General features: G+C 33.7%; 1 protein-coding gene across 1 annotated transcript in view; it reads left to right on the top strand.

Moving 5' to 3' along the window:
• LOC129233152 (kinesin-like protein KIF11) overlaps positions 1-24,181 on the top strand; it is a 116,605-nt gene that overhangs the window by 47,351 nt on the left and 45,073 nt on the right. The window contains exons 9-15 of the mRNA XM_054867221.1: positions 3,639-3,831; positions 4,886-4,974; positions 5,053-5,140; positions 11,383-11,517; positions 13,169-13,264; positions 13,420-13,627; positions 19,628-19,800. Of these exons, the coding sequence (XP_054723196.1) occupies positions 3,639-3,831; positions 4,886-4,974; positions 5,053-5,140; positions 11,383-11,517; positions 13,169-13,264; positions 13,420-13,627; positions 19,628-19,800 (982 nt within the window). The remainder of the gene's footprint in view (positions 1-3,638; positions 3,832-4,885; positions 4,975-5,052; positions 5,141-11,382; positions 11,518-13,168; positions 13,265-13,419; positions 13,628-19,627; positions 19,801-24,181) is intronic.

Below are 24,181 nucleotides of genomic sequence, written 5' to 3'. Positions count from 1 at the left end.
CCCTGTTTGTCGGATACCTCCACGAAACCTCTCCCACCTTTAAATTTTGCACCACCCTGGTCAAACTTGGTGCCAGACAAAATATTTCGTCTCAAACGGGGAGAATACATTACATCTTTGAGAATTACAGTTCTTTTACCGAAGTTAACTTTGATTTTCCCTTTTCCCTCAATCGGGAAAGTTTGCTTTTTCACGGCAACAGCCATGTTTACATCATTTAGGGGTTCAAATGTCGTAAACCAGTTCTTATTTGAGCAACAGTGATTTGATGCGGCAGTGTCAAAAATAAATGTATTCCCTTTATCTTGGGTCTGACTAAGATTTGCCTCTGACAAGAAATACAAAGGATACTCACATCTATTATTTGAAGGTGATCGGCGACGCTCCTGGAACTTCCTTCTAGAACTCCATCGGCGATTTCTACTCCTCGGGCTCGTACCTTCATCCCTCCATTCTTTCCGGGATTGGTGCTGGTTTCCCCTTTTATTTCTTTCTTGTGATGTCAATCTTTGACGGTCTTCATTTTTGACATAAGGGCATCTGCTTCTTATATGCCCATCTTCATGACACTTGTAACATCGAATTTTAGATTTAACTTGGAAAACCTGCATCTCATTTGTCTTCTCTTCTTTCATTTCTTGACGGTTTTCTTCAATAATTAGATCAACCAGGATTTTCTCGAATGTAAAATCTTCATCTTTCCTCATCAAAATCTGTTGAATTAGATGATCATACGTTTCTGGTAAACTTTGCAGTAATTTAAAAGAAATACAGTCCTCCGGGAAATTCGGATAAGCAACCTTGATTTTGTCGAAAATTCTCTGCAGACGCGCCGCGAATAAATTTAGCTTTTCTCCATTCTCTTTCTTGCATTGATTCAGCTCAATGAAGAGTTGCATACTTATACATCTATTCTCCGGAAAAAAATGTAATTTTAGTTTCTTCCAAGATTCGCATGGATCTTCTATAGTTTCAACTATTTTCTTAGATTTTGTTCAATATTCAAGAAGATTAGAGAGACTGCAGTTCGCTTCCTCACAATAAATTCTTTCACATCCTTTTCTGTTACATTCGTCTTCTCATTAATGACTGGTTCTTTCTCTTTTCCGTTAGTAATGTCCCATACATTCCGTTCCATGAGAAGGAACTTCATATTCGTCGACCATTCGAGGTAATTCTTGTTGTTCAGCTTTTCAATCTGAATCGCGAAATTTGCCATTCTCTTTTTTTTTTCAAACTTTAGTATTCTTGAATTTTGGTAAAATCTTTTAAGTCGCATCTATCTTGGTCGCCCCCCCATCTCAACATTCCAATAACTTCATCTTCAGATGGGTCATCGAATTTGCAGCTTCCAAAAAATTTTTCAAAATTTCTGTAAAATATCGAAATGTACATCATCCAACGGTACATGTACTTTTGGCAGCAGTACAACCCCGCCTTTTTACAGATGCATGTACACTCTCTATCATTTCCTAGTCTTATCCAAAAATATTTTCACTAGGTCTGCGCAGTGGAAGCGTGCTGGGCCCATAACCCGTGTTGGGGAGAATTTCTAATCTAATAATATCTCCCCAATGTTTCTTTGATACTAGCAGAGTGAGTTCGGAAATAAGAACTTGACAAACTATTTCTAACTTTCATGAAGTTTATTTAAACGATAATATAAATAGATAAAAACACGCTGTAAATGATAAAAATAAATACTAACAACATAATCTCTTTACATGCTACTTCTGCATGATATAACTAACAGTGCAACGCAAACTGCATGACTATTGACTAAAAACTTTTATGAAGTAGACCCATTGGAAAATAAGCTAAGTCCAGCTAATCATTTCTAATAAAGTGCAAACGGCACGAACAAGCAAGTTCGAATGCCGAACGAGCGACCGCCTACCACGACGAGAGATGATCAAAGAGAGAGAGCGAACTAAAGCCGCGAGCAGTTTAAATATCCCCCCGGGTCATTAGCATATCAGAGTCACGTGAACGGACACATCACTGCTATCCTTAAGCACACGTGCCATCAGATTCTTTCTAGAAGCATCTATGACGTCATCCACAACGGAGTTCCCGCCAAGGGTGAACGAAAGTGAAACAAACATTCGGTCGATTCGACCAATGTGAATGAGTGCTGATAAGAATCTTTTACCCCAGTCATGCAGAATGATTGGTAATACATTACAAGTAAGAAAAAACATTATTTTACTCTTGGTGTTGTGAGGTGATGAGATAGGATTATTTACTGTTGTTATTAAAAGGCATTTATGCCTAACACCATTTCACTCTGCTTGCTGATCTCTGCCGCTCGGTCGCAATTTTTGCGGCTCCTGTTTTTATCCAACGATGGCGATGAAAAAGCATCAGTGCGCGGCGTCATGGGACGGCCGTTGCTCTCCGCGATATGGTTAAGACCTCAAAATGAGGTGAAATTTTCTTATTTTTATTTGTGTTTTGAAATCATGATAATCAAGATCGTTATACTTCGTCGCAGCCGAAGATGAGAGCATAGGAAATGCATCGCCTGTGTGTATGATGGCGTCCGATGGTGGCACGCCGAATGTACCGGAATCGAGCCCTTAATTAACTACCCTTTTGATGATCAACATAGCATGAGGTGACGACATGGATCCTCAATTACCCCGAAATTACCCTGAATCATTTTTAATCTTGTGATGATCTCAACATTGTCACCATGGAGATTACCAGCCAGCGCCATTTTTTTTTTTCAACGTACACTGGCCTGCAACTGACATCTTTGATCATGATCCATCCCTGAATTACACCCCACCATCTTCATAGTGAACTGTCCGTCCTCCGTCCATTTCAATTTGAATATTTCACCACCATCCGAGTGAACTCTCCGTTTTTTTTTATCTTTAACGAACTTTGCAAACCCCAGCTCCATTTTTTTTGAACTCTTAAGTCTGTATTCCTCGCATTTGTGTTTTTTACCAAGTGAGAAATGTTTTTTTGGTGATCACCATGCAAAATTCCTGTCTTCGTGTCTGCTCAGAAGTTTAACATAAAATAAAGAATGTACGGTAATGAATTTTGTCCTTACTATCGTCTACAAACACGCAACCCAGGGTAAGTCTTTTAAATTTTGTTCTTTGGCATTCAAGGCAGTCGTTGATCTGAGGTTATGCGCGGCTGTGATGCTTCCACTTCCACGGCCTAAAATCGTTATCTTTTTGGTTTTTGTATAACTTTGCAAAATTAATCGCGCGCATCATGACATCAACAGCTCAATACTAGATTATATGGGGTGACAAGTTTTGCTGTTGTCATCAAAAAATAAATTAAGAAGAAAAAAAACAGGGTGTTTTTTTTTTCTCTCCTGTGATAATAGAGTAGAAATTCTGCCCTAAACTGCAACACGTTCTTTTTTTAGATTTACCAATGCACCCACATTTTATACAAATCTCCAGAAGTTTTTTCTGAAGTTCTAAATTTCCTTTTTTTTTTTTTTTTGGCTGACCTGTAAATTCAACTTGGGAAGGCAGGTCTGCTAATGTCCCCCTGCCCACATAAGAAAAATATACTGTATCTTGTTAAATATAAGAAAAGATAAGTTCATGTGCTCAGGACCTAAAAGTATTTTGTTATATCTGGTTTTTATTTTGTTTCTTTTTTAGAGAAAGTAAACTGACACGGCTTTTACAAGACTCACTAGGTGGACATACAAAAACATCTATTATTGCTACAATATCTCCTGCACTGTGCAATTTTGATGAAACACTCAGTACCTTAGACTATGCAACGAAAGCAAAGAGCATTACTATCAGACCAGAAGTAAATCAGAAAATGACAAAGCGTGCTCTCATAAGGGTAAAACATTTTTGTGTTTGAAAAGTCTTGACAGCTATATTTTTGTCCTTACCTTTTCTATATTTTAGGAATTCATGCCTAACATTTTTGATGATGAATTTTGTTCTGAATTATTTATTGATTATGTTTATGTATACATTGTTTACTTTTGCTGTTTGTGTTTCATATTTTATTGGCACTTTTTAAACATACAGTATGTTTCTTGCTATTCGGCATGAAGTCTTTTGTCTATGTGTGCATCTGTTGTTAGTTTGCAGTAATGCTACCTTCTGTCAAAGTTATTACTGTAGCTTGACCACAGAGATGGCAGATGAACAGGTTGGGGAAACAAGACACTTCAATTTGTAATAGATAGAATCTGCAAGAACATGCCAGCAGTTAAAGTTTTAATGCTCACGCAATCTTGCTAATTCTACTTATTACAAAATGAAGTTTCCTGTTTCCGCTTCCAGTCCATTCGCCATTTCTCCATGGTCAAGCTATATCTTATGTCTTAAAGTGGATTCTAAACTTACAGACAGATTAGAACAACTAATTTCTGTGCTTTTAGGCTATGATCCACTCACTGTTTCACTTGACGTGTTTCAGTTTTATTTCGAGCACAAATGGGTTCAGCGGGATGAAGTCTGAACTTGAATTTAGAACTTGGACCAAAAATTCCCTATTAATTCATTTAGATTCTGAAGAAGAAAAATATTTTGGGCAAAACATTGACCTCAGACTTCTTGCATGGACCACAGACTGTAAGCCCCAAAATTAGTTACATTTTTTATATTCAAAGGCAGGGCCCTATTAAGATATTGAGGGGCCCAAGGCCAAATACTGTTTTTTTTGGGGGGGGGGGCCATGTATTCAAACTTTATAACTTTAGCCATTGGCTGAAACAATTTTAGCCATAGACTAAATTTCAGCCATTTGGAGGCCCTAGTCCATGGCCTATTTGACCTATTCAGTAATCAGGTCCTGCTCAATCGGCAAACCTTTGCTCTCAGATATACAGATTACTGTATGAAATATTATATATTTGTAGACTGATGTTCATTTAATATTCCAGGAATATGCAGATGAAATAGAGAAACTTAGAAAAGATCTTGTTGCACTACGTTCGAAAGAAGGGTTTTTTGTTGATTTGGAAAATTATAAGTAAGTTTGGAACTTTCGATTATGTGCTTTAACACAACCAATTTCATGCATAAAATTCATCTTTATTTTCTGTCCCAGCAACATGTTAGCTGATCTTACAAAGAAGACAGAAATGATCACTGAGTTGACAGACACAAACAGCTTATTAAAGGAAGAAAATATGAAGGTACATTTACTTCTTGTTTACTTTTTTAAAAAATGCATGTTGACTGTTTAAATTTTGTGAGTGTGTCTGTAGTTTGAAGCTTTTTTTTTTTTTTTTTTGCACAAGCAAAATACTTTTTTTACTTGAACAGTTGTAAACAGTTGGTTATATTTAAACGGGAAAACCAGCTTACAAAACCAAAATTTTAAGTGTTTTTCGTGAATCTTTTTTAACAGGGAAGGAAATATCAGAATTTGTTCAAACTTTGATGATATTTTATTCATCTTTTGAAGCACATTTTGTAATTTTTAACACGGTTTATTAGCTTCACCTGTATGTATGTATGTATGTATCTTGTTACGGAATCTTGCAGCTCAAATTTCGCCCACTTCCTGAGACCGGATTCTTTTGAAATTTGGCACGCTTCCTCAGACCCGATGACAATGCAATATTCTATAATCAAATTAATTGTTAGTTTCCTCCAATTTTAATCAATATTTTGGCATAAATCCAACAATGAAAAAGGAAAAATTTTTAAAAATACATTTAAAAAAATGCTTGCAAAAATTATTTTAAAATATCTACAAAAACCTTTCATTTTTCTGCATCAGACAAAATTTGTTCCAATGTTCCAAGGTAATTCGAACATGAAATATAACTGTTTTTAACTAATTTAATGCCAAAATTTAGGTGAGCCTTCAGTTGGAAATTCATTGCTGATCAGACCATTGTTGAACAAAACTTTTATTAAAATGCATCTCAAATTTTCAACGTAATATAAATATGATTTCCGCAAACATACATCGATGACTCACAGTAACATCTCATCGGGGTGGCCTTGTCTTAACTTTAAGATATTACCTCGCACTTGTTTTATAAATACTTTCGTCAATTCTGGATAAATATTTCAACTGTATATAAAAAATGCATATAAACTGCACATGGAATTGCTATAAATTTCTGTTTGTAGATCAACTTTTCGAAATAGAATTTCAAATGTTTTGCTCGTCCACATTGCCAGTCATATTCTGTATAGAAAACTTTGTCAAACTTAATGAAAGTAAAAAATATTGCAGTACTATGACTTTTACGAAAAGAAATAATTGCAACTTTGCCTAATACTTCTCCAACATAAGACTAAAAAACAGAAAAATAAAATAATAGTTTAAAAAACTAAAAAAAAACACGCTTTCGTAGCAAAATGAACGAAAAAGGGAAAAATAATCTTTGGATGATAGTAGTTGACCAATCACTTAATTTTAATGTAATACAAAAAAGCGTGGGGTGCTGTCTATTTACATTTTTGCTTGGACAACAAATGGAAGAAATTCAAGACAACTGATAACCCCCCACGCTTTTTTGTATTACATTAAAATTAAGTGATTGGTCAACTACTATCATCCAAAGATTATTTTTCACTTTTTAGTTCATTTTGCTACGAAAGCGTGTTTTTTTAGTTTTTTAAACTATTATTTAATTTCAAGTCATTTCCTCCAGAAATAGTGGAGTTAGAAGCTGCTGTCCATAAATGGTCGCCATCAGAGCTTGTTGCTGGTGGGCATTACCAAAACCATAGTTTTTATCTGTAATCACTACAATTTTTCTTTCTCGTTAACAACATATTTCCTAAGAATATAAATCTTATTGTGATTAAAGAAGTTGAAAATTGCATGTTTTTGAGGCATTTAATTACAAAGTCATGTTTTTCTACCATTTTTTTTTTCACATTTCTTGCATTACAAAAAATATTTTTATTAATAATATCATCCCAGAGTTAGGTTCATATAGATAAAATTGGATAAAAAATATTCATACAAGTTTTAAAAATGATAGGACAATAACTCTTTGAGCTAGAATACCCACAAGTTGAAAAAAAGTTGTTTTGAGAAAAACGCGTTTGTGTAGAAACTGCTGTGAACATTTTCGAATCTCCACAGTCACTTAAGTGCTCACAGCATCAGAACTAATTGGAAATTTACACTGAAATTTCGGCAACATATTCTTGAATAATTTTAACTATTATTTTTAAAAAGTGGATGTATTCTCTCATTTAAACTGGTTTCCCCCCTTAATTGATATTGCTTTTAAATTTAGACAAGTGCAAGGTGCACTGAATGTTTTTTTCCACTATACATTTCCAGGAACAGAAAAAGGTTTGTATGTTTTTTGTGTACTTGACTTCTTAGTTGACATTTTCAGGGCAGCAGTGGTCACTCTTTTAGACTTTAGTTTAATTTATCTGTTATTGACACTGATAAAGCATATTAATGAAAAAAATGTTTTTCATAATTAAAAGCATTAAATGAATCATTTGCTGCTTATTTCTGAATACTTTTAAACAGTTCTGTACTTGTTTGTAGCATAAATATTCTTTGCTTTGTTCAAGCTTTCTGCTTCTTTACAAAAATTGAACTTTCATTTCTTCTGTTTATTAAATTTTCTACCAGTAACAATTCCTTTTATTTTGATTAAAATCTTAGTTTTAAAATATCCAGGATCTTTTAGAGGTAGGCATTTAAATGGTATAAAATTAAACATGGGCCCACAGTTTTCGAATGTGTACATACTCCTTGCATATCCTTGGAAAAAAATGCTATTTCCAAGGTACTTAGAACTCCTTGGAATATCACGAATCAAACTTGAAGCAACTTCATCCACATCAAAGTATAGTAGTTTTACTATATTATTTTAAGAAAAGCCAATTAGTTTACTACTTCGAAGGAATGAAATGGGAGGTGATATTTCATACGCTTTGTGTTTAGTTTATGGTAATTCCTTGACACTTTTTGGACTCCTTTGAAATGTTTTTTTCTGAAATCAGCACAAACCCTGCAGTTTATTTTATTTTCCGTTTTTAAGTTTTATAATTTATTAGCAAAAATGCCTGGCGTTGCCTGAGTCAGTAATAATTTTGAGAAAAAATCTCTCCTTTCATTTGTTTTCTGTTTTTACTGAAAGAACTCAAAACACACACAGCTTTGATGTGATTAAAAATCAAGCTTCTTCCTTACCCCATAAAAGTAAAATAACAATAAGCAGACCCCGAAGAGTTCCTATTTTAGCTACTTTTTAGAGCTCTCTCCTTATTTTCCTATTTTTTCCGTACTTTTTCTTTTAGTATAGCACTTCTAATTGTGCATCGATTCTTATTTTTACAATGCTGCACCACTAGTTTTCTGCATATTTCAATTTTGAAAAGCAAAAGAAACAAGCGGATCCTGAGCTTTTCACTGACTGCCTACAGTAATTTCTGGAACGAACGCCGCGACGTCTGTGTGTTTAAAAGTTAAATTTTCATAAGTGAATTTTTTTGGCATTGCGGTGTTTATGATCAACTTCAGTCCTACTGTTTTAAACGAAACAAAGAAATAGATACTGGTACATTCTGATGCAATTTTCATTATTTACGCGACAATTTAGAAGCTTCAATTAAAGTAAACGGCCGTTTGTTCAAAAAGTGCGGGAAAAGCCGAAAATTACTATTCACCAAATTTTTGTATAGATGATTACAAGTGAAATGGAGCTCCATTCAAACAGAAAGGCAATGTAAAACCTTAAAAGGAATGTAAGGAAGCAAAAAATAAAAAACATGTACACTGTATATATTTTATTGATGTTAGTGCAAAATAAAAGCAATAGATAACAGAAATTCGCAAAAACGGACCACTTCAAAAATAATCGCGGAAACCAACTTTTTCATACATAAATATGATTATTGTTCATTCTACATCATAAAACATGATTATAAAATTTATAAAATTTCATTTTCTTTCTTTGCAAAGAGTGCATTTGCAAAAAAAAAACATGGCAAAACCTAGATGGGCAAAACGTTCCTGACTTTTAGAGAAATCATCGGAAATCTGTTTAAATGCGAGATTCCGTTTTTATTTCTTCTTATTTTTAAAAGTTGAGGGGTAGAGCCACAAGCAAATATGTAATTTTTTTTTTTTTAAATGAGTATTTTCTACACCGATATATATCGAGGAGTTGCTCATCATTTTTATGTGCTGCGTTATAGCAATGTGGCATTTCTGAACTTAATAAATTTTTTTGACAGACTTTTACTCTTTTTGGGGTGCGGCAATTGTATTGATGCAGCTTATCTACTGTAAGTTATTGAACTCGGAGCTCCTGATCAAGGGGGGAGGGGAGAAAGAGATATATGCAGGCATTTGAAGCCCCGGGTGCTCCCCCCTCATTCTCAATTTCGTGAAAAAATTTCCGAATGAATATTTTTGTTGTATGGTGAGGATTGAGAGAGAAACTACATGCCTTCCCTTTCATGCACAGAGAAACATTAGTAACTAATCTTTGTCTTTGATAAGAATGTCATGTTTACCATGCATAGATTTTTCTTTTTTTTTTCAGTGACAAAAATTTTGGAACAAGAAGGAGGTAAAAAAATCATTGAACCAATAAAAACAATATTTGTTTTTATTGCTTGATTAATTAAAACTGGCCCGTATACTGAATGCAAATTTTATCTGAAAACAACAAAAACCGCACAAACTTGTATAGTTAAGCAGTAATTTTCCAAAGCCTGGGAGGAGAGAAATTGACTCCAATAAATGACGTGCCTGAAACAAAAATTAATGTTGAATGCTAAAAATACCTAACATAATACAAACCCTTTAGTTTACTTATTTCGTTATTTATTTAGTTTAATTATTTTATTATAAAATTTATGTCCCATATTCAAGAACAAATTTATTTTAGTTCTGCATTTTCAGTCTTTTTCCTCCCCCCCCCCAAGTTCGAACTTCTGCCCCTCTTTATGCAAGAATGTTGTCAGGTGCTGATTATTTTAAACTAAAACTAATTTAATATTTGCTTTGCTTTTTGTATCATACTTTATGACAACAGGAGCTGAAAGTGATAGTATTTTCAAATGATAAATGGATGCTCTCAAAAGAATGTTTTTGTTTTTGACAAAACAAACCTTTAACAAAAATGGATTTATTGCACTAAATATATGAGTTTTATTTATTTATTTATTTATTTTTAATTTATTTTTATTTTTATTTTTTTTTTTGTGATTGCTATATTACATTTTTTTTTTCACACTTAAAATTTTTATTACTATATTGTTGAAAGGTGTTGCTTTGTTTGGATTTTATTTTCATATTTTTGTAATTAATATCTTTGTTTCCAACAGTTTATTTTTCATGCTGATGATTGTCAGCTTGTTTCTTTCGTTTTGCTTTTGCGACTCGATCTTTCATTAAATCCCTTTAATACTTCAAAAGTACTGTTAGTTTATTTTTGGGACAGTTTTAAATCAAAAATACTGTTGGTTTGTTCAGTAAATTACCGCCCAATAGCCAGGGCTAAAGCAGAAATACATGAAATACACCGTCAGCTCAGTAATTTCCAGCCGAGGACTGCAGTTTCATGCTTATTAGCACTCATCAGCACGGCATAGGAAAGTGAGTGAGCTGGAGAACCTCTTAAGGAAGCTAAGAGTGCCAAACAAACTGGTAGCTAATATATGCTTCACAATTCTGATAACATTAAGCGAATGATAACATTAACCATGATCACATTAAGTGGCGCCTACTGTACGTGCAAGTATTTTTTCACCCCAATATTGGAGCATTTATGTTAAAATTGGGACATAAATTGGAATAAAAATGAAACTATCAATCAGATTCTTTTTTTCAAACTGGTCTGTAAACCTTCCTAATACCAAAAAGAAGAAACAAAGAAAGTTTCAGCCAAATCTGCCGGGTAGTTTCTGAGACCTTAGGGAACACACACATTTACCCATTTATATATATATATATAGATAACACTATAATCCAAATTAGTTTCAAAAGCATTAAGCATAAATGTAAAGAATGGACTTTGTAAAAAAAAATTTTTTTTTTTGTTTTGAAAAAGCAAAGGTCACACCCTTTAGCTATCGTGCCAAATAGTTCCAATTAAAAAAATCTGCTACAAAATTGCTATTTTTGCGTTTTCTGCACAGGCATTTCACCGTCCTGACTTTCAGAAATTAATGTATTTCCATATATTTGGGGGTTTTGTTTGTGATATGTATTTGCAGTATTTTCACAATGCTGCAATCTTTACAATTTGTGTTTTATTTACATTGATTATCTGCTTTGTATGTGCTATTTTTATTTTTAATGAGTAAATTTTCAGTTTGTTTAATTACTTTTTTTGCAATACTCATGATTGAGTTCAAATGAATACTTTTTCTCTTTTAACTGAATCTGTTTTCAGTTTGATACACTGACCTTTCGTTATTTGTTTTCTTATAGAATGAGCAGGCTTTTAATGCTGCAAAGGATGAACTTGCAAAGATTACTAAGCAACTGAATGAAACAATAAACAAATATGAGGAAACTGCTTCTGATCTTGTGCAAAAAACAAATGCTCTAAATGTTACCCGAAAGGTAATCATTTTTGTGTATTTGATTTACCCTATTTTCATTTCCCATAATACTGTCCGCCTTGCTAATCGAATATTATTGGTTCCAAGAAATATTCGATTAAGCGTGGAAATTTTCTTTACCTTTCTAAAATGACAACATTTGTCTTAAAACGTAATAATCATAAAGCAATAGCTATATAAATGAATGAATTAATTTTGTTGCAAAACGACTTTGAAATAAACTAAGTTAACACCTAAATGGTTTAATAATTAGTATATCATAGTCTCAGAGCAACAGTAAGTCCAAGAAATAACACCAAGATATCTTACTGTTGCTCTGAGGCGATGATATACGTATATTACAAGTACGTATGAAAATTATAATAAGTAACTTAAAAGTTATGAAATCTTTGTTTTGGCACCTTTTTTCAGAACATTATTTTTTGAAAAATTCCATAACAGTAGGTTGCTTGCTCAAGGTTTTTTGGGAATATATTTCTGATTCCCCCCCCCCTAGTCTATTGTATTTTGTATGTAATATTTATCAATTGATTATCATCTAAAATGTGTATATTTCTTTGTGTTATTTAATTCAAAAATTGATTGCGCTATCTTTTTTTTTTTTTTTTTGTAATGGCAAAGATAAAAGAAACTATAGAATAGTGGAACATTTTGATACATGAATATATTTGGAATATGAATGTTGTTTTTGTCACTCGTTCTCGGTGAAAAATATTACTTTACAAGCTTCGTCGCCCGGCTTTGCACTGTCTACCTCGAAAATAAAAGTTATGTCAAGTGACGCGTTTTCAACAACCAGGCTGAACAAAAAAAAAAGAATCAGTGCAATTTTGCAGCAGATTGTGGAAAAATAACCAAAAAGGAAACATTTTAAATCCCCCGATTACAGGAAAAGCCTTTAAAAAAAAACAGAATTTTACTTTTTCATATTCAAGAAAAAAAATGGCAACACATCTTTCATCTCAATCATTTTCTTCACGCTGCAAATTTTAATAGAAAAGCATCGTTATGGAAATTTGAGATGAAGCACTGAATAATAATTTGAATGGAGAAAAGCCTTCGAAAAATAGGGATTTTATTTAGAAAAGTGTCTTAATTAATAGTTTTTAATTGATATATCCGCTAATTATTATTGGAGGATTATGTTAAATAGCCAAACATGAAGACGGGAAGATTACAAATCCATCGATAATTGGTCCGATGGTCGGTTCATTGACGTTCGAGAGAAGTAATTTGGACATACATAGTTTACATAGTTACATACGCTCAGCTTTTAATTATATAAGATATTTTTACGTCAATAATTGTTCTTTCTTTCTTTATTCTAAAAAAAATTTCAGCAAAAATATTTGCAAATGATGATCAGCATTAGTCGATAAAACGGGGATCTTTGACATTGCGTCTGCGGGGAAATATTTCATTCCAGGAGGTTTTATTCGTATAAGTGGGGTATTTGTTTATCCACTATCCGATTAAGCGGGGCTGACAGTATTTGCTTTTGCTCTTGCCATTAGTTTTGTTTTAACGTCTTATCCCTTTCTTGGTTAAATTGATGATTGACATTTTTAAACTTATTTTTATTCATTTAATTTATTTATTTATGATGGTGGCATATAATGAACATTTACTACTTTAATGTTTTCTATTTTAAGGTTTTGTCTGAAAGAACTCTAGAAAGAGATGAAAAGCAATTTATAGTCAATGTTCAAAGCGAAACAGAAAAGAAGTTAACTCATCAGGCAAAACAAGTAACTTATTTATAGCTTTAATATATGTTATTTATTTAGTTATTTATTTCTATATTGTTATTTTTTCAGTTCTATAATTTATTCAGTGTTATAAAATCATATTTCTGCATCATTGTTGTATATAAATTTAAGATCTCATTTTCGGCACGTTTTAGTTGCTCTGCGTGGCTGATAAGACAACGGAGGATGTTGAAAAACTTCATGCAAAAATTGACAGGAAACTGTTGGTTGACAAAACCAATGAAGAAAGACTACAAGCATTCCGTATTATGTGTCAGCAACAATTTTCCAAACTGGATACAATGGTTTCAAAAACCGAAAGTGGACAAGTAGACTATTTTCGAGAGATAAAGACTGATTTAGGTACATTTTCTTCCTTAGAACTCTCTCTCTATATATATGTATGTATATCAGTGGCGTTGCTACGGGGAAAGAAGGGGGTTGGTCCGCCCCAGGTTTGACCATCAGGGAGTGACATCCAAAGTGGAATTGCAAGTTTTTGAAAAGTTAAATGCTTTGATTCAGAAAATTTCCTCCAATATATTGAATTATATTTACTTTATCAAATGCAGTTGCATCACCATGGGGGGGGGGGGAAGCAGGGGGGATTTGGATTTCAAGTTGGATTTGAGATTTATAAAAAATACTTATAGCTTGGTTCAAAAATCCCCTCCCCCACCACACATTTTAAATTTTTTTTAATTTATTGAACAGAGTATCCTCCTACAGGGGGGCTGGGATTCGCATTGACTGACATCCTTTTGGGGGGGGGGATACCATAGGAGGTCACACCATTAGGTTCCTATTGTTAATACTCAGACCTTTACTGACTTCCTCTTATATCAAAAAATTGAACCTCATTATTAGTACAGTAAAAATAGGGGTCGGACCCAAACATCCAAAAAAAAAAAAGCTAAACCTGGTGTAAATTGTTTATTACCCTCCCAATAAGAACAGGTAAAAAGTCCCACCCCATTGTGCGTCGGGTTTTGGAATGGGGGACATCTAAAAATTGCAGTTTTGGGTATTTTTTCAGAATTTTTAGAATAAATTTAAAGTGAGAATATTATGTTATACTAAATTTAAAAGCATAAAATTAAAGGTGTTTGACCCCCAAGAGGGATGACAAAACCCACAAATGCTACAGAGCCCCCCTATCCCCGTAAAGCGAAGCAGTACCCCCGAACCCCCCCTCTATACATTTCATATGGAAACATTGTTTTATGCTAAGAAAATTGTTAGAAATCAAGTGTGTCCATTTTCCAAGAGCGATGGTGCACCTCCTCTCAAAGCTACAACACCCCCCCCCTCTGCCAAATAAAATAAATCCTCACCCCCCCCCCCCCACCTTTTATTTCAAGTAGAAGTATTATTTCATGCAAATCTAAAATGCATAAATCAGGACTGTCCACCCCATAAGAACAGTAGCTCACGTCCCAAAACGAAATTATGTACTAAAATATTATCCTCCCCCCCCCCTCTGATGGTGCACATTTGATTAAATGGCCAGAAAAATAACGCTGAACTGTTTTTTTGTTTTCAAATGATTTCTCCTAAGCTTGTAACAAAAAGTCTTCGTTATCAAGATGTTTTTTGGAATCTAGATCCTCAGCAAAATCGTTATTGTTGCAGCTATGTTTAACACAGTTTGTGCATATAATTGAGCACTTCAGTCTACTTTCAGACTTTTCAAACATTCACTATATCCAATGAACCCCTCAGAGCAAGCACAAGATTTGAGACGCAGAAAGTCTTCTAGAGCAGAAGGCTTGGCTGTTGTAATAGGACGCAGATTATATTTCTGTGGTGCTTTCTTTACACCCATCAAAAATGACACTAGCTTTCCCATACTTACAAGTGACCTACACGCTGCATTGCTGGCATATTTCCTTGAAACTTACATATCATTGCCAAAAATATGTTCAAGCGGGTATCTTCCTTCTATTACATATGAGGCAGTGAGAAGCAAAGGGCAAAATTAAAAATTTGGAGATAACCAGTACAAATGGTTGGTGAACCTCTCCTATATCTTGGGGCAAGAAATGGTCCTAGTAGACCTGGTAGTTGCTTCTATACAGCATGATTTAGAAAAAAAAATCAATGAAAGTCTACCTAGGATCTTATCTTTAAACGCGTTTTATTCAAAACTTGAAAATGTCCACTTACATCCCTTTGCTTCTCACTGCCTCATATATGACATCAGCTGTTTGTTCTGTGATTTTGGATGAACCTTTTGCTTCAGATAATAGTACTTTAACGATACAGGATTTCTTTCCTTTTGAAACCAGATTCATCGAATACTGATGGAGGATCAGCGCATAACTCGTACCAGAAGTTTTTAGCAATTTGCTATTCCATCTTTACTGTTCATACCATTCGGTGTAAAAGATGGTTTGGGCTTACACATCTTTACAGATAGTAACTACTCTCGTAACAGAAGCTAAAGACATAACTGCTTACCTCCTTTACAAAGAAATGCCACAAAATTGTTTGCCTTCAATATGATTTGATGTTACTACCCGAACGTTAAAGGTCTTATCGCAACTCACCTTATCATCAGCGAGCAATACCCATACCAACTTGAGAGGGAAGAAACTTCTGGGGCTTTAGAAACGGATTGAGATTTCCAAACTGGGAGACAAAAAGATGTAAATATTTAGCATTCTATTGATGTATTGCTCATTGCTCTCATCAAGACTTGTTCTATCGTTGAATCACTACAGGTTCTAGACCACCTGAATTTGTCACTGCGTTAGATCGATGGATAGCTGATGCTTGATGTGATCAAATTTTTTTTTATCGCATAATGTACTCAAAAGTTTCAGATAGAGTTGCAAGTATATGTCCGCATATTTAGCATAATTCACATAACCAGCTGCATAAAAGAGAGGTAGCTTGGTGTTTGCAAATGAGAACCCCCACCGACTTAGAGGGTACAGAATTGCAGCATTGCCCGTCTCACTATTGGCAATTCCGGTTTGTCCCACCCTTACGGTGATGGCAAAAGATTGTAGAAAAGTTGAAGTAAGTTAATCAAGAAGAAGTAGGGAAACTTTGGTCAATTTGGACTTTTTTTATGCTGCACAGGAATTTTTTTTCCAGCGCTCTAAACAGTTTAATAACTCCTATCACAAATAATTTGGTTACTGAGCTCGCTTAGATCTTTTAGAATTATCATTCTGACATTACCATATCATTGTGAGGCATTTTGTACTTCGGAAAAGTTTAAGTCAGGGAAATTTTTTCGTGAACTTCACTGCAAATGTGCACTCACTGTGATTTTGGAATGTAAATTCAGGGTCCCCCCCCCCTCAAAGCGATGGCGCACCCCTTAAGTGTGACGGAGTACCCATCAAGAATAAAAGTCCTCAATAAAGAAAGAAATACCCCTTGAAAAAACTGCCTTAAAAATTCCAATGACGCAAAGCTGCTCCATGGACTCCCCCCCTCATCCCCCCCCACCTGTACACCCCTGTTAATTGGAATTTTTTATGTGAGAGTTTATTGTTTTACTATTATAGAGTGGTTTCTGCGAGGTTTCAGAATTTTTTTTAAGTAATAGAAATTATTTTTATTTAAATAGAGGATTATTTCGTCTCCCCCCCCCTTCCCCCCAAAACCCGACGCGCAAAGTGCTGGGACTTTTTACCCCTTCTTGCTGGAAGGGTAAGAAGTAATTTGCAACAGGTTTCACATTTTTTTTTTTTTTTGCATGTTTGGGTTTGGACATTTTTTGGCCTAATTTTACTGTACTATATCATTCCTGTGTCTGAGATATGTTTAAAATAATTAAAGGGACATCAACACCCTTTTACTTTTTTGACCTTGCATCTAGGGAAAGTTATATAAAAAGCGATCATAGTTTTTATTTGTCTTTTGTATATTAGCCAACTTAAAATTTCATTGTAACACAAATGTAGTTGTTTCTGAAAATTTTAAGAATTTCATTTTTTAATGTTTACATAGCCAGTCAAGAAAATAATGCAAAATATAACACTAAAATGTTTTAAGATAAATAAATACCTTTGTGCTGAATAGTAAAGTCAGAACAAACAACGTAAGTAGAAGCACAAATTTGTAAATTACAGCAGACACGTGTTTCGGCGTTACAGGGAATGCCTTTTTCAATGCAAAAAATAATGAGCTTATGGATGAAAAGACATCCGACAAAAGCCAAGAGCAGATAAGCATGCAGCTTAAAAGATAAAAACAGCGGATTAGCCAAACACCAATGACAAAGTTATAAACCGATCAGGAACCAATAGGAATGCAAGCAAAGGCCAGGAGCTTTCTCTTAGGTACGAACCCAGAAAGAAAGAATTCAATTGGACAAGGATTAAGCCGAAGCTTAAACAAAAAGAAAAGAAATTGTCAGTAACCGTGAACCGCAAGAAAGGAAAAGCAGAATGGAAAACCATGAAATAAAATAAACAGAAACAAAAAATATTCGAAAAAAGGAAAAATAAAGATAAATAGAAGAAAATTGGGGGGGGGGGGTGTCAATCAAGACAAAAAGGTAAAAATAAACAAAGGAAGATAGATAAAAATGAGTGGGAAAAAAAGGGGAATATTAAAGATATGGGAGCCAAATGTTAGAAAAATATGGAACTGAACTAAGATCGTTAACTAAGTTAGAACTGTTCCTCAAAATATGAAAGGATTCCCAAAAGTCAAGATCTGATGAATTGGGGCATTTTTGGACAATCTGATAAGAGTTAAAATCAAAAGAGTGATTCGAATCCCAACAATGTTGAGCAATACTAGACTTATTTAATTGTTGTTTTTTCACATAATTTTGATGCTCTTTCAAGCGAATTTTTAAAGCACGCCGAGTCTGTCCAATATAGGCAAGTTTACAACTACAATTAATTCTATAAATTCCACAACAATTAAGAGGGTGAATAGGATCTTTAAGAGAAGAGAATGAAAGTTTATTAATAGGAGAGAACACAACCTGGAATTGGAAACGTTTTAGAATCTTAGCAACCTGATAGCTTACAGATGGAAAGAATGGCAAAACAACTAAATTCTTTCTGATGAAGGTTCGGTTAAGAACATTCAAATTTCAATTGGTTTTGAAACTACTGTTTATCGCAAACCTTTTGCTGTCTCTTTACCTCCTCATAGACTATCGTCTCATCCTCCAAATCAAAAATATTCTGCTTTCAATTCTTTTGTTTATCGCGCAATTAATATTTGTTCTTCGTCGGAACTTCTTAAAGTGGAACTTAATTATCTTAAAGCTGTGGCAATTGATAGAGACTATCCGCCAACTTTGATTGATTCCATTTATAAAAAACTTTCAAATAAATCCCAAACTAATGTTCTTAACCGAACCTTCATCAGAAAGAATTTGGTTGTTTTGCCATTCTTTCCATCTGTAAGCTATCAGGTTGCTAAGATTCTAAAACGTTTCCAATTCCAGGTGGTGTTCTCTCCTATTAATAAACTTTCATTCTCTTCTCTTAAAGATCCTATTCACCCTCTTAATTGTTGTGGAATTTATAGAATTAATTGTAGTTGTAAACTTGCCTATATTGGACAGACTCGGCGTGCTTTAAAAATTCGCTTGAAAGAGCATCAAAATTATGTGAAAAAACAATTAAATAAGTCTAGTATTGCTCAACATTGTTGGGATTCGAATCACTCTTTTGATTTTAACTCTTATCAGATTATCCAAAAATGCCCCAATTCATCAGATCTTGACTTTTGGGAATCCTTTCATATTTTGAGGAACAGTTCTAACTTAGTTAACGATCTTAGTTCAGTTCCATATTTTTCTAACATTTGGCTCCCATATCTTTAATACTCCCCTTTTTTTCCCACTCATTTTTATCTATCTTCCTTTGTTTATTTTTACCTTTTTGTCTTGATTGACACCCCCCCCCCCCAATTTTCTTCTATTTATCTTTATTTTTCCTTTTTTCGAATATTTTTTGTTTCTGTTTATTTTATTTCATGGTTTTCCATTCTGCTTTTCCTTTCTTGCGGTTCACGGTTACTGACAATTTCTTTTCTTTTTGTTTAAGCTTCGGCTTAATCCTTGTCCAATTGAATTCTTTCTTTCTGGGTTCGTACCTAAGAGAAAGCTCCTGGCCTTTGCTTGCATTCCTATTGGTTCCTGATCGGTTTATAACTTTGTCATTGGTGTTTGGCTAATCCGCTGTTTTTATCTTTTAAGCTGCATGCTTATCTGCTCTTGGCTTTTGTCGGATGTCTTTTCATCCATAAGCTCATTATTTTTTGCATTGAAAAAGGCGTTCCCTGTAACGCCGAAACACGTGTCTGCTGTAATTTACAAATTTGTGCTTCTACTTACGTTGTTTGTTCTGACTTTACTAAAATGTTTATTTTATTTCTTAGATATTCTTGAAAGTGGACTGAAATGCTATCAGAGGGAAACAAGTTCTGTTTTAAAGGATGTATGTAGTCATTATGCTTCTGATACAGCTCATATTGCATCTCAGTTGGAATCTCAAAGGGATGTACAAATTCAGATGGAAAACACATTATTCCAAGAAATCATTGACCAAAAAGTAAGCCACAGTTCTCAGTATCAAATATTTCTAATCTGTTTGCTTAATTAACTTGAACTTCAATTTTAATTTCAAAAAGTAGGACTCTTAGTGTGATTCCTTGATCTCAGTCTTTTTTTTCTCCTGGTTTCTAACAGTCATTTTTTTTAATCAATCAAAACTTAGTCCTAAGTTCTTGATCTTTTTTTTTTTTTTTTTTCGTTCTGCATAAACATATTTTCTTGATTTCTTCAAAAAATTATGAATTAATTGAAATGTTTTTTTTTTTTTTTTTCAAATTAAGGTCAGGTAAAATGCATTTCTTTTACATACTTGCAAACTTTTCAAACAGCCAACAACTTTTTTTGCATGCAACTGTTTGTTGCTGTTGTAGTGAGTAGAATGCTACTCTGGAAGGAAGAATAAGATACTTTCGGGAAATGTTTTTTCTTTCTTTTTCTTTTAAAGTGCTTGTGCACTGAACTCGGCAATCTTTTTGTTTTCTTACAAGAACTGAAGTTATGACTTCTAAAGTGTGTGACAATTATCTCTAAAAGGCAGATCAATACTTTTTACATCATTTTTATACAAATTTAAATTTTTGTATTACATAAGCAAATTTGCAAAAAAAGTAGTGATTTTTTTTTTTTTGAAGATCACCCAACAAAAATAAATTTAGATCTGGTTCTGATTTTGAACATTAATTAAATTTTGGAATATTTAATCCAGTAGACTATAAAACTACAGTATTGCTATACAGTTTAAAATGAAAGACAAATTTTGTATAAGTTTGCTGTTCATTATATTTTAAGAATTTTCATAATGCTCCAAATTCCATATGAGAATGCTCTTTCTTAAATTAAAAATGCAGTAGATTCTCAAAAATCCAAGGTAATTGGGGCTCATACTAACTCGGATCATCCGGAAAATAATTCTTAGTGATTGAAATTTTTCACTGTTTGAAGCGCATAAGGATGTGCACCTTTTACAAAACATGTATTCCTCATATTGAAGCATAAATCTCTAAATTCATTACCCCTAAACAAATTTTGATTGTTTTTTTTAATGTCTAAATGTATTTTGGTAGGGAAACTTATAGGCCCAAGAAACAAAAATCCATTTCCAATCCATTTTGATAAGTTTTGGCATGACATTTGTATGTGTGTGTGTGTGTGTATTTAAATACCTCAAATAACACAAAATCGGTAAATTAAAGTAGATTAAAATTTCATATACATGACTTATACGATGCTAAGTTGTATTGTTTTCTTGTTGATAACAATCAGATGTTCTAACTTTGCTGTATGCTCATTCTTGGAGCTGGAACAATACTAAAATTCCTTTTTGGTATCAAGTTATTATCTCCGAGGCATCTATTAATCCATCTCTCGCAGTCAATGAAGGTTTCATGTAGGGATGCACCGGATATCCAGTAACTATCCGGTATCCGGCCTATCCGGCTGATTTTTTAACTATCCGGAACTATGAGGTATCTGATCCGGCAAGCCACTCCGGATCCGGATATCCGAGTTTTTTGCAGGATATCTGGGAAGTTATCCGGTAAAAATGTGAGAGATATCCGGGGTTGATGTGGGGCTATCCGGTACGAAATGAGGGTTTAATTTTGAATTTACTTTTGCAAAAATTCCAGTTAAAGCTTTCTCTGTTTCATAAACTTTTCGATGATGCTTTCTCTTTTAATTGCTGCTTCAAAAACGACCAATCCTCTTCAAACCTAGCTTCTGGCATTCCCCGGCGTCGTCCCCCCCTCTCCTTCGTGAATCTGCTGACGGTATGTTGCCAACAATTTCTCCCTCCCTCTCACTCTCTCTGCTTTAACACGCTGTAGTGAAAAGTCGACCTTGAAATGGTTCATATCCAAGCGCTTGAAGTTGGAGAAGCGACCGTGTTGAAAATTAAAATACAGTCAAGTTCCGACTTGCGGGAGGAATGCATTTCACTACTCCTCTCGCGTAAGTTGAAATTTAGCGTAGTAGAAAAATGCCCCAAAGCAGAATACTTTACGATGTTCTGCAACGTTAAATCATTTGACCAAAATCGTTCTGCAAGTACTTCAAGCATTGTTCGCGAAAAATGTGACATTTTCCACAAATTGGATGCCAAAAATCAAAATCGTTTCAAATAGGATTTTTTTTTTTTTTTTTTAACTGAACTGTGTGTTGCTATTTATTTCTGTGGAAATGAAATATTTTCGGAAACATCACAGCTTTCAACCGAATGACTAATTAGAGAGCACTGAATTTGGAAAATTAGTTGATCATGAAAACTAAAAAATAAAAAACTTTAACAAGGTGTCAAACCTAAACCGATTGAGATTCTCCAAAAATAGTTTATATGCTTGTTAAAATGCACAGAAAAAACAAAGATAAATAATTTTATAAAAATCCAAACCTAGGTGTCAAAGCACATTTTTTTGGTCAATTTTACATGGCATGAAGGAGCAATTAAAATAATGTTACTAAATAAAGAAATTACTGAAATATTAAATAAAATGAGTTGAGTTTGGGTTGCATATAATAAAACACTTCAAAATTTTCTAAATAATTGAAATATTTTCTTGGATGCAAAGGGATTAAAATCTCAAACAAGACACGCAATTTCCGGCGATGGACGTGTTTCAATGTTGGCATGTTTCCAAAACATACGTGTATGGCGGAAATTGCAGTGGATGAAGATCGATTGGGAAAGTCCTACAAAGGACTTATCGAATTCGACATCGCGAACTTTCCGCCAAAATATCGTAAATTGTGAGATTTTTAGATTTTCTTTTAATTTTCAGAAATCTGCAGAATTTCTGCAAAATTCTATCTTGAGTTGGAAGGTATTTGTAGAAAATCTGCAGTTTCTACAGATATTCTGCAGCGCAGTTTCTGCAGATTTTTTGCACCGCGGTTTCTGCAGATTTTCTGCACCGCGATTTCTGATTCCGCGGATTCTGGAAATTTTGCAGAATTTCTGCAGAAAATTTGTCAGTTTTCCTCTCACATTTGAACAAAATCGTTCTGCAGCTCAGGCATCGGTTCTGCGACGTATGTCGCCAATTTAGTAGTATTCTGCTTTGGGGGAAAAATGTATGAATTCGGATTTTTAGAAACACACTAAAAAAATTTAGGCATTTGTAAACACCTCTCACACTATTTTGAACCATTTCTTAACTATATATTACCGTTTCTTGCATAAAAAAAGCTGTATTATTCAACATAAAACTCTGTTACGATGTACAAAATTAATGGTCAATGGGAGAGAGACATGTAAATAAAACAATAACATAGTTACAGTGTATTAATAATTTAATAATGCACGCTTTGGTGCCATTATATCTCATGAACATTAAAACGAAGAATGAAAGAAACTAATGAAAAATGCGGAATAGTTGCACTGAAACAAAGCAATGTTTAGAGTAGTACGGTGTGGAAACTTGTTTTCAGTGATACTAAAAGGATGAAGAACCATCAAGAAACCAATATGTAGTGACCAATGATGTAGTCGATGCTTGCACCCAGCGCGCGCAGTTGTACAAACGAACTATTTTCGAAATTATATTTGCTTGTATATTTCTACACATGCTAAAATCCGTTCATTGCATTCATTTATGTCCAAAATTTTGTGTTGCATTTGTATTTTTTCCATTTTTAGTTATCCGTAAAAGTTTTCTCCCCCTTTTTCAAATTATTCCACTTCCGTAAAAATGAGTTGAAATCTACCTGGAAAAAAAACTATCAAAAAAAAAAATCTCGGAAAAAATATACAATTCATTTTATTGAAAGCATGACACATTTTAGAGGAAGGAGAAGGGAGAATGGCAGATCGGGCAAGTGAAATTCGAATTCTCAGGCTTCAAATAATCTCTGTATGAACTAAAAATATAAATAAAAGAAAAGCGGAGAGAGTTTTTTCAGTTTTAATTTCTAGTCCTGTCATTTTTTCTATTACTTTTGCTTTGCATTTAGACTTAGCAAAACACAGACCAATTAAGTTTTGGTTTAGATCTAAACTAAAATTGATGACATCATAGTTTTAATTAGAGTTATGTTTTAAAAAAATTGTTAACATGTTGAGAGCGACTTTTAATTATATATTTAAGGTATTAATTTGCATTTTTTAATAATGTGAATCATTATTTTCTGGAATTAAAGGGAAATTTAAAGTTGATTATTTAAGCGTAAGTTTATTAATTTGTTTTTAAAAAGTGAACGCGTTGAGAATGACTCTTAATACTGTATTTAAGATGTTAATTTGCATCTTTTAAGAGAGTGAATCTTCGTTTTCTGAAATTAAAGTAAAATTTTCAGTTGATTATTTTAGCATAAGTTTATTAATTTGTTAACTGGGGTGCCCACCTAGGGGAGGGATATTTTTCTCTCTTTTGGGGGGGCTTTCT

Source organism: Uloborus diversus, unplaced genomic scaffold, assembly GCF_026930045.1.
Source record: "Uloborus diversus isolate 005 unplaced genomic scaffold, Udiv.v.3.1 scaffold_213, whole genome shotgun sequence".
NCBI classification, from domain to species: domain Eukaryota; kingdom Metazoa; phylum Arthropoda; class Arachnida; order Araneae; family Uloboridae; genus Uloborus; species Uloborus diversus.
This window is presented reverse-complemented; position numbering and strand designations above follow the sequence as displayed.